A 12,166-nucleotide genomic window follows, 5' to 3' on the forward strand; every position below is an offset into this window, starting at 1 on the left:
TCTATCTATCTATCTATCTATCTATCTATCTATCTATCTACCTATCTATCTGGCGTATAACTTAGACAGATCTCATAATCAACTTCATTTTATTATTATTTAGACCTTACCACGCAGACCATCATCCCTACTGTAAACTGTAATTTCTACCATGATCATGGATGCTCTGCCCCTCTCCATTCGCTATCTCTGTCTGTATCATTTTCTGTTCGTTCTGAGCTCCTCCCTGAGGTTGGTTCCTCTCCGCTCCCTGATTGCTCTTCCGCTTGGCATCTAGAGTGTGACTGCACAAACAACCCACCCTGTGCATGACACCACGGGCCTCGCACACACGCACGCACACACAAACACGTGTGCGTACACGCAAGCACGCATGCACGCACGCACGCACAGAAAAAGCTTTCTCATTCAAAGCATTCTCACTCCACTTTCCCTTGCACACACAAATACGATTAGTCAGATAGATGTGTGGACATACATTTGATTAGAAACAGATAACAAAAATTCATATATACACAGTCATACCACAACCACATTCACACAGTGTGTGCCTGCGAACAAGGTCAGCAACATCCGCCTAGAAACATGAATGAGTTGTGTTTCAGCGGGGGTCATCTCCTGCCTTTTCTTCCTGTCTTGTTTCACTACCTAATATACACTTTTACCGCTGTCCCTGTCCGTTTCTGTCTCAGCCCCAAAATAACCACACTGCAGTATAAACCGAGACACAAATATAAGCAAAGTTTAATGCAAAAACACAAACAACTGATATAACACTTCAATACAGATTCATACAAAGTTGGCAAATATTGTCATTTGTCATATGTAAGTTAGTTGTATAAAATTATTAAATATTAGATTCATATATTACTCATAGAACATCTGTATACAAGGAATGGATCACATTGGGAGACACCCGTAGAATGTGCACGCACACGCACACACGCGCGCATACACACGCACACGCACGCACGCACACACGCGCGCATACACACGCACACGCACGCACGCACACACACACACACACACACACACACACACACACACACACACACACACCAAACACACACACACACACACACACACACACACACACACACACAGTAGATATGGACTTTACTAAAACACTTAGCACTCATACATTAGGTTTTAATTAACTTTTGAGTGTGCGGAAGCTTCTTTCCATTAATAAACTTTCAATAAAAAAGAAAACAAGGCTGCTATACTGACATCATTTGACAAACAAGACATTTTGACAGGGATAACACTGGACGACACAGGATGACATAACATGATAGAGGGTGGTCATAGTCTCTGGTCTGTGGAGACTTCCTACATGGTAGGTGTCTGCTGACTGTCAGTCTTTAATAGAGAACTTTAGGCATCCCATAGTGAACAACACAAAGCTTGTCCTCGCTCCTGTTTTCACCGTCCAAGGTGAGCACGTTTGACCTTCTACCAGTGGCTAAGAAATTTGAAAAGAAACTCACAGCTTTTGTGGATGTCAGAATCAGATTAGGGCTTGGGACAGGCACGGTTCATGCACCCATTATAGTACCACTCTAGGACACAAAAAAACAAGCAAAGCAGCTCCAGAAATGTGGCTGGTGGATGTATGGAATTGCACTTCTTCTGGCTCAAAAAGTCTGTAAAATGTAAAAAGCATGAACTACAGCATGGCTGGGTGCAAGGGGATGACTTAAATTGGGGAAATAAAGGAAATAAATAATCAGTAAAGCAGGTGTCCTTATATCCTTAGTGATGTGGCTAATTTTCCCCCTAGTTTCCTTTGTCTCCTGGTCTTTCACTGCTCAGCAGTGTTTCAAGTCACTTCCCACATCAGTTTAGCAAGCACAGGATCATCACACGGGATCACTGGTAATGTCACTGAGGGTTCTGGTTGCTGTGGAGAAGCACTGATGAGTGTGTGGAGGTGGTGGTGGAGGGGATGGGGTCCAGCGTGGGAGGCGATGGGGAGTTGTTCTTGATGCTTGGTTGGGGTGAAGGGCAGAGCTGGTGAGGAAAGGGGTTGGAGATGTATGTGTGGGGGCAGCAGAGTTGGGGGAAGGGGTGTGTGGGAGGGGGGCTCTCAAGAATAGATCAAGCTCTTGAGGAAGCGGACTGTGCCACGTTTGAAGACGAAGGGACAATCACGCTGCTAGGAAGCGTCTCGCGTCGGAGAGGAAGCCAAACAACTAGAGGAAAAGCGCTCTGATTTTTGCACAGGAAGCCCAGTGCGCCTCCTGCCCAGGCCAGATAAGAGCGCTATGGTTCCCAGGGCCAGACCCAGGAGTGGCCCAGGGCCCAGGCGTGAGGCCCCCCATCAGCCTGGCCCAGCCTGGTCCACTGTCCCTGGGCTTCCTCCAGCGCAGTGTCAGGCTTGTGGTGCAGCCGGGCTGCAAAGAACAAGGGCCTTGTGAGGATCCAGCCAAAAACTAACTAAAGAAATACACTCAATGCGAACCAGAACAGAGCTTTACAAAGGACCGTAAATCAGCCGGTGAAGAGACCAAATGAAATCTGCTGAAACATAACTGTGCAATTATACTTTAGTTCCTTAATGTTAATAAATTTCAGCTTCAGTGCTTCAGTGAAATGTTTTCGTTCATGTCAAATTGATTGTTTAATTTATAGAATTAAATTTCAAATTGAAATTTGACTTACGACCCAATGGCAATCAATTTCAATCGTTTTGTCAAGCATTGAATCACCAAAATTAATTAGAAAATTGGGTTTTTCCTCATTTGCAGATTGCATGTGACTCTCATCATGATGAAACAAGATCAACTCTGCTCTCATACATACTGTGCGTTTACACTATGAAACCCTAATTAGCTACAACAGAAGCAACATTTCATTTTAGTTTTTACCTGAAAATCTAAATATATTTTCTGAATATGTAACAGATCATCTAGCTAAAGGTTGAAATTTCTGCAGGACAAAGAGTTTATGTCACTCTACCTAGATTCAGAATAAATATCAGATTATTTTAAGCATCACCAGCTGGTGATAAAGAGATGTTCATGTACATTGTGTAGGTTACATTTGGCAGAGACGGACGGATTTAACCACACTGGAGGCACCACCGCATGGCGCCATGTGAGAGTACGGGTGTTAAGGGTCAAGTACACTGATGATGTCAGTGAGTCTCAGAGGGGGAATAGAGTATGGGCGGCTGCTGTGGTGCTCTCAGGTAATACTTAACCTTTCTGACATGGTCATATGCAACACAATAAGTGTTTGACCTCCAAGAACAACTCAATCAATGTTTCTGCCAAGTGCCTGCTTGAGTACTCGTGTGTGTTGTTGACCAAATGACTGTTGTCCCTCGGCATCACTGGGTTGGGCCATTTCTCATGAGAACTTTATATATAGTGTGTGTGTCAGATATAAGAAAAGGCATCACAGGATGCGGTGTGCAATCAAAATAATAAACAGGCCTCTTACCCTGTGTCCTGGACAGGAAATTCATTAAATCATAGCGTTTGATTTAGAAACCAACAAATCGTGACTGAGAGCACGGAACTGGCTTCTATTGAAGTGTGTTTTTTTTTCTCTGTCCTTTCAAGTCTAAGATACGCTGTGTACTGTCTGTGAATGCACCAGGCACACACACACACACACACACACACACACCACACCACACACCGCTATACATTTGTATACACTTAAACAAACTATGAAAAGGGAAACACAGACGTAAGAGAACAACATGAAAGAGTTGCAAAAGCAAGCAAACATATAACATAGACTGTGAGACACATACAAATCATGTATTATATATTTATATATATATGTATGTATAACACACACAACACACACACACACACACCCCTCAAATAAACGCACACACATGTTCACACATTTGCGCACACAAAAGGACCCCAAAGGCATCTGTTCTGGTTACAAGAAGGAAATGCTGTCTGAACCCATGCTGAATAGACAAAACATGTCTCATTTGAAAAAAAATCACACACACACACCACACACACACACACACACACACACACACACACACAACACACCCACACACACACACACACACACACCACACCCCCACCACCACCAAACAAAGCAAGACATCATTTGTTGTGATGTTTGTAACATTAGGCATTGATATTAAAAATAAATTTATTTAATTGAATATATGTATATATATATATATATAAATGTGTGTTATGTGTGTGTGTGTGTGTGTGTGTGTGTGTGTGTGTGTGTGTGTGTTTTATGTTGCAACATACTGAGTTTATTAAAATCAAATATTGAAATAGTACTATTTTCTGAAGGAAGGTTTGAAGACTTTTATACTATATTGAATCTCATTCCAGCTGGTGCAATTTTAAATGGTTTACATCTCATTGTAGAGGCAGGATTTTAATGTGCACACTGCACTGCAGTTAGTCTTCTGGGCTACTTACAGGCCTTTGGATGGGCAGGGATGCCATAGCCACTGGATGTGTGGAGGAGGCACTCCGTGGGATGTGCAGTGGAGGGCTTGTCTGCTCCCCCGTGGCACCGAGCCCGGGTCCTGCAACGACACCGCTTTCTCCCCTATCTGAGGACTCACTGTCAGACAAGAAGCCCAAATAAACACAAACGTTTTAACACTGAGGAAAGTCTAACACAAAGCTAAAGGTCGTCGGTGGGTGAAGAATTTAATTTCTCACCATTGACCACAAGAGTGAGCGTGAGATTCTGGTAGAGTCCATGTTCCTGGATTCGTACCAGGACAGTGTACTTCCCAGCATCCTCCTCTGCCACATCCCGGATCACCAGGGAATTCCCATCCATGTGATATCTGGAGCATTGCTCTGCTGCCACCATGCCATCCTTCAACCTGTCAGAAAAAAAAGACTTCTGAGCAAAGTTTCAGGGACTGTGTAATTGTCAGTGTAAACCAACGTTTAAAGGAGGAAAATCCTTTGAAAGTCTAAAATGACTGAATGATTTCAATAATTTTAATTACTGAATATGATGACAACAAACATCATTATGATGAAACAAACATCCTTCCAAGGCTTTTCAATGGAAATTGTGTTGAGAAAGTGTGCCAGAGATTAAAATAGATACAGTTTGCAAACAGTCTTTATTTGGACGTTAGGAAAGGGAGGCAAAAAAAAAGATTTAATAATTGGGATCAAGGTGATCTCTTACCAGATGACTGCAGGGGCAGGGAACGCTCGTAGTTTGGGAGAGATTCTGTAAGATTTCTGTCCTGCCTGCGCCTCCATCGTAGATCCATGTCTGGACTTCAGGCGAATAAACGGACGGTCTAAAATTTAAGAAAAACATCCACACATTTGTGTAAGATTAAGAAAACTAATGGAAAATTTTGATCATTGTTGTGACATCAACTGCGGTTGAATCACATAGATGTCAGGGTGTTTCAGTGGAAGACACTCACCATGGACTGTAACAGTGACTTTCTGTTGTTTGTGTTTTTCCCCGCTGGTCACGCGGCATGTGTAGAGGCCTCGGTCTGAACGCTGGAGCTTCGGGATGGTCAGAATATTGTAGAACAACATGTGCGTTCTGTGTTTTAGGAGCCTCTTGGACGTGAAGCCTGTGTTGTTATTCTGAAGGTCCAGAGAGAAAAAGAGCCACAGAATTAACACTGAAGACTCTTCTGTGTCTTCTTAAAACTATTTTGAAAATCTCTGAACCCATGTGCTGATGGCTGAGGTGTTTTTTTGTCCCTGATGTTAAGGTTACCGTACCAAGCAATCATGGTACAAGTATAAACAGATTCAATAAAGGACTTATAAATAATAAACAAAGACATAATTTTCCTGTCTACATTAAAAGTGTTTAACTTCCTAAGGAAGTACAAATGTTGCTATCCCTTCTTAAAGACAGCATTACGATTCATCGATGACGGTTCCCAGATACTCAGATACTGTTACTCAATTCCAGTTCTCTTAATGAAAGTCTTAAATTCATCCATTCACTCTACCCCCAATTTTCCTGTCTGTCTCTAATGTCAAACTATCAAAAAAAGATTAAAAAGTAAGAATATTATTATTCTTAATAAGTATATTAATTATTAGTCAGAAATCCACAGCCCTTTATAAATGACTTGTTTAAGAGCCTGTAATACAATGGGCAAGCAATTAATAAAGGGTTCTTTAATTGCAATGATCTATCAACTTCCGAGTTGTAAACGTTTCTGTGTAATAATACTATTAAACATTTTCAATAATAATGGAAAAGCATGTAGTCAAACTGTCTGGTAATATTTTTTACAATCTGAAAAAAACAAAAGGGTGGCTCTACAAACGGTTTCTTGCTAATCTTTAAAGCTCTTATAAATTATTTATTAAGTAATGCCAGTCATAGTCACAATTAATAAACCCCTAGTCTCGCTTTGCCAGACCTTCTTCCACAGCGCTGTAAAGGAGGGTCTGGCTAGTTCACACAGCATTACGGGATGGGAGAGAAACGTGCTCTGGTTTATTGGCATTTCTTTAAACCAATCACAATCGCCATGAGCGGTGCTAAATGTTGCATGTTTTGAAATGGTTTACTTAAGGTACATTTAAATGAGCGTTTTTTTTACTTAACCAAACTTTTAAAGAAGTATTTCCTACTTTTAAATATCAATCAAAATAACTAGTCTGTTTACTTGAAAAGTAACTGCCTGTTAATAGAAGTATACACTCCTGCTCAGTCTCTGTCAAAGGTAATTTGTCTCTGCAGACTTTAATGCAGGGCTGACCTTTCCGGGGTAGTCCCAGGTGATGTTGACTCTGGTGTTCAACTCCCCGGTGGCAGTACAGTTCAAGACTAGTCTCTCTCCTTTCAGGGCCTGCACAGGGCCACTGCTGTTCAGATAGACCTCCATGATGTTACTCACTGTGACAAGAAAGAAAAAAACATAGTTATGGTTAAAATATATATACTTTAAATATATAGTCAGAGTGGACTAGAGTTTTTGCATAGATACCACTGAGACATACTGTACAAACATGTTTATGTGGGATGTATTTGCTAAAAGGAATTTGTATACTGCTGACCTGGTCTGTGTATAAAGTATATACGTGACTTGTGTGTGACGCCGTCAGTGATTGTCTGGCAGTAGAAGAGGCCAATGTAATAGAAGGTAGGAGTTCGGATGGTGAAGCCCTGCTTGCTGTTCCAGATGATGTTCCTCTGGTCTGGACTCAGGCTCTGGTTGGGGAACTGTGGGAAGAGGGAGGAGAAGACAACACCCATCAAATGTCTCACTCTACCACACATATAACAACAAGGACACACTTACACCATTCTGAAATCTCACATAGCCTACTTGTACTGTGCAGGTGGAGAAATTAAGGAACAAGCTACAGAAAACCATCCCAGTGATTACACATTAAATCATTGCAAAAAGTGAAGAACATGGAAATGGGATGTGCAACACTACCGGTGGAAAATACACAGGAGAAAATTGCAGTCATCTGCATTATTTACTGCCAGAGAGAAAATAAATCCCAAGATGCATTGCCTCTGCCCCCCAAAATAAGGAATAAATGTCAATAAAAAATCCATTGAGTCTTTTGAGTTGGAGTCAAATCTCAAGTAGGATTGAAAACTCCACAACAGCTACTAAATGGACCTCAAGTCTTAAATACTTTTAAACAAGTCCAAGTAAATTTTTAAGTCTCAAGTGAAGGCACAAGTCAACTGCACAACTGCACACAAGTCCCTGAATATTAAATTTAAAATGACACCGTATTTAAAGATTTTCCTCTCAAAGCTGTATTTTGTGTTTTTACAATACTAAATCATTGGAACCATTGGGTGGTGTTCATATTTTTGTTACACAGCCAATGTTCCCAGATCTGGTGGACCAGCCACATTATTAGGCTTTTAAATCAATACAGCCATGACTATTTATGTAAAAATACTTAACAGATGTTTACTTTAGCTTAATTACCAATAATATATATATATATACATCCTTCATGGTTCATATTTACCATTTACCCCTGTGAGATCACATTTATGATCATGCAATCCTTATTGTTTTTTGTGAGAAAACAAGGAAATTCAATTGTTCAAAGATTTTTGGATCATTATTAGTGCTTATTTCATAGAACTTAATCAGAACAGGTGAAAGTGCTTGAAATGTAAACATTTTGTAACTTTGTGTGGGAATAGCAGGTGCAGAAAGACAACATAGTGTAATAGCACCTACATTTTAAATACCCTCTGGTCCAGTAGACCCAAACACCTCATATGTAATAGTTATGTGTGTGGGGGGGAGTTGTAGCGAGTGAAGTCATCAAAAATAAGTTATTTTTTTATGTTCTTTACAGAAAATGAGCCTGTGGCCAATGACTTTTAGTTAGACAGATGACAAATAGCATAAGTTGTCTTTTAGCAAACATTGAAAACAGGTCCCACAGACCCAAAAAACACACAAGGGTTAATGCATAGACCTCATTATAAATATTCAAAGTGTGTGGACATGCTGTTTATTTTATTTTTAACTGTTCCAGGAGCTCAAATCCTGCTCACTTTTACTGGACTAATTCACCTCATGTTGTATTAAGACAGTTGCAGGTCCAGTTTGGAATTAGAGTCAAATATGTCAAAAGAAGCCCCAGATGATGCTGCCTGTGTTCTCACAGTGTTGGTTTCATAACACTTGGCTACCTTGACATGGACACTATTGTAACCTTGTTGTTTTCTCAGAGGCAACTTCAAGGAAATGTTTACTAGAATGTCTGTGACACACTGGAAGCCTCCCACCCACTCTCAAGGGAACAGGTGGACCACCACCCCCCACCCACAACCACACACTTCCCACCACTCCTGCACCCCCAGTGTGAACTGGCTGATATCCCCCCTCCCAGAATGAGGCAATCCTCTCAGACGCCACTGAGCTCCTCCTCCTCTCTCCGTCGTGTCAAGTAGATGCTTTCCACCGTTCTGTCCAAACCAAGTTCACTCACCCCCCAGTCTGAGTGCCCTTAGTACCCTCTCTGCCACGCTTACCTTCATCCAGCAAACATACATGGAGGTTATGCAAAGGTGGAGGTGGAGAAACAGGAGGAGCGAATGAGTAAAAGGAGTCAGGATATGAGAAACGTGACTCCAGTCAATCTCCTTGCATCCTGTTACTACAGGATATAGACATGTAGACTGGAACCCCAGATTGACCCCGTCATCCCGGACCTCCTGGTCACTTTCACAGTGAGAGCGAGAGAGCAGAGCCTCCTGGGTATTGTTCCCGCTGAGAAGGGTCATATTAGAGATCCAGACAAAGTGCAAAATCCTTCCAGGAAAAAAACACTCCAGAGGGGAGTGTGACAGGCAGTGGATTTCTGGTTGGGCCAGCACAGGTTTAAAAAAGGGAAACAAAGGAGGAGGACAGCTATTTTTAGAATAATTACTTTTGAGATTCCAGGCATTTGTGAGGAGATGGAAGCTAGACAAAAAACACATGTGTGTTGGTGTCCAGCCATGTTTTTTTAAGGACCAAATCACAGTTAAAATTAGTAGGACATGTTATGCATGGTCTGGATTGTCCAAATGATGTTTTTGCACTTCCTGGATCCCAAAAATAGCAGCTTTCCTCTTGTCTTTCAGTCCATCCATCACTTTGATTCAGACTGAAATATCTCAACAACCATTAAATTTAGTTCAGACCAGGATAAATCCTTCCGCCTTTGATCATCCCTGATTGTTCCTCTTGCCTAACACGAGGCTCACATTTGTAGTTTTGAGTAAAAAGTTTCGACAACTATAGAATGGATTCACATGAAATTTAGTTCAGACATTAATGTTCCACCTCAGGATAAATTGTAATAACTAATGTCATCCTCAGACTTTTGATATAACTAAATATTAAAAGAAATTGTGTGGTGAGTTTGAAATACATTTGCCAGACAGAGAGGGCCTAACAAAGTTTAGAGTTGTATAATGGGAAGGGTAGGAGCAAGGATGTAACTTTAAACCTTACTAGGGGCTAAGAGTCAGAAAAACCTGCAACAATATTGCCTATTCTGTTTAATCTGTCACTTGTACGTCATTAAACGTTACAGAAGTGCGATACTAAATTGTTGGAGTGTCTTTGGGCAAATAATACCTACAAATGCATTCTAGTCAAGAGCCTTCTGTATGTTTTACAACTACTTTATTGTACTTATATTACAATAAGCTTCCCACAGTCATGCACAGTCATATTAATGATCAGCATTAGTGATTAAAGGGAATTTTCTTTACTTTGATCTATTGGAGCCAACAGTAGCTACCTCTGCTTCCTCCTTCTGACAAACCAGCTGTTTAAAGCATCAGTTGGGGGAAGTTGGCAGCCAGGATTCCTACTACAAGAGGTGGAGGATGAGATGTGGGAAGTGATGCTGGCCAGGGGCCAAAGGGGCACTCCAAGCCCCATGTCCTGTCTCCAGAGGTAGAAACAGTGCCAACAGGAAGCTCTGGGCCCGTTCCATCGGAAAAAATCAGTAAAGAAAGGGGCATCTTTGAGAAGAAGGTTTTCTTGGAGATTTAAGCAAACAGGTGGTTTTGCTTCTTTCACAGGCAAATAACAGCCATACAGCAACATACAAAAGCAGACACAAATGCAGACAACAAGCACTCTAAATGCTCCCCTTTGCACTTAGCAACACTCTCTGCCCCCTCAATCAGCACTCAAGCACCAACACTCACTACCATATCCGCACACACTTTCACACATATCCGCAGACGGACACAAACAAATGGACCCACACGCCACAGAGAATTGGCTGCCAAGATAAGAACAATGTGGCGAATGATCTGGAGAGGGGGAAACAACGGGACAGTGCATTGTGTGCATATGTGAGCACTGACAAAAAAAAACTGGGAAGTCATAATGTGCAGAGAATGGGAGTGGTGTGATTGGGAAGAGAAATGTACACTTACTACAAGTAGCGATTATGATGCAGAGCAGATCTCTGCACCCAAACATGAATTTATAAAGACATTCAAACTGTCAATTATCATTTCATTCATATTTCCTGCACTGACCTTGACCAGTGTGGTGGTGACGTTAGGGTGGGTGACCCGGCAGGGGATGACCAGTGGCTGCTTCTCCTTCATGTACAACACATCTGGGCTCATACCCGGATGTTCCACAAATGGCTGCTGGCTGTCTGAAACCCAAACACTGCGGTCAGGGACACATAGGGTACATATAATAATAATCATGACTCTTTTTAATATCACACAATACAAAGTATACAAGCATGTGTACAGTTTAAAGGACAGAAAAATGCCCATAACAGCTTCTCGGAACACGAGTTGACATCTTCAAATGTCTTGTTTTCTACAACCAAACCGAAATATTTTGGAGCCAACATTTGCAGTGATATAAAAAGAGAGAGAGAGAGAGAGAGAGAGAGAGAGAAAGAGAGAGGAGAGAGAGAAATCTGAAAATCCTAAGAAGCTAGAAACAGAGACTTGTTGATATTTTTTGCTGGAAAAAGGACAGTGATCATTAAATCAATTATCCAAATGAGTGCATATAAACGTTTTGTAGAGGGACTTATCAATTAATTGTTTCAGCTCTATTCATTTCTGATATTTCTGCCTCCATACCAGGAGGTGAATAAAATTAGGTTAAAGGCTTTAAAGCTGCGGTAGAAAATTTATTTTTGGCAATATTGGGCAAAAACTTCATGACAATCTTTCAAGATATTATAAGGAAAAAACTACACTTCTGCACCTTTTCTTAGCTCTGGTTTTTATGCTTTAGAAAATCTAGCCTGTGACAGGAGACTCGGACCAACCAGGTCATTTCAGAAAGGGAGAGCATTCCTATTAGCGGTTCTGCACATGCATAAGCTCGTGCAACCGAGGGGAGAAGGAGAACTGCAAGAAGATGTCTCACTCTACTACAAATTCTGGTGTTTATTTTTGCTTTCTACCCACTGCAGCTTTAACAGCATTGAAAACTGACATTTAAAAAATTCAACGAGAACATCTCCTGGTTACTCTGAATAATCCACCAACTTAACTGCCAACAGTTTTTATAAAAAATATGTCCATGGTAGAGAATAGTTCCATTGAAACGTTTTACAAGGAGACAGTTTCAGAAAAAAGATGCTGCTGTTGCATATAGAAATAAAAAAAATAAAAAATCTCAAAACTCCTAAAATCAGCATGGCAAGTTTGGTTGTGTGTGTGTGTGTGTGTGTGTGTGTGT

The 12,166-nt window shown here is 41.1% G+C and overlaps 1 protein-coding gene across 2 annotated transcripts in view; it reads right to left on the minus strand.

Annotated features, from left to right (window-relative positions):
* flt1 (fms related receptor tyrosine kinase 1) overlaps positions 1-12,166 on the minus strand; it is a 42,886-nt gene that overhangs the window by 24,468 nt on the left and 6,252 nt on the right. The window contains exons 4-11 of one of the 2 annotated variants that reach the window (XR_004327577.1): positions 10,990-11,114; positions 7,014-7,179; positions 6,716-6,852; positions 5,405-5,576; positions 5,155-5,272; positions 4,668-4,837; positions 4,419-4,566; positions 1,060-2,396 (exon numbers count right to left, since the gene is read on the minus strand). Coding sequence is in view for 1 of the 2 variants with exons in the window: in XM_032504420.1 (XP_032360311.1) it covers positions 4,419-4,566; positions 4,668-4,837; positions 5,155-5,272; positions 5,405-5,576; positions 6,716-6,852; positions 7,014-7,179; positions 10,990-11,114 (1,036 nt within the window). In the remaining variant the exon portion in view is untranslated. The remainder of the gene's footprint in view (positions 1-1,059; positions 2,397-4,418; positions 4,567-4,667; positions 4,838-5,154; positions 5,273-5,404; positions 5,577-6,715; positions 6,853-7,013; positions 7,180-10,989; positions 11,115-12,166) is intronic. The other variant, XM_032504420.1, reaches the window with a different exon arrangement.

The sequence above is a fragment of the Etheostoma spectabile genome, chromosome 22 (assembly GCF_008692095.1).
Source record: "Etheostoma spectabile isolate EspeVRDwgs_2016 chromosome 22, UIUC_Espe_1.0, whole genome shotgun sequence".
Classification (NCBI taxonomy): Eukaryota; Metazoa; Chordata; class Actinopteri; order Perciformes; family Percidae; genus Etheostoma; species Etheostoma spectabile.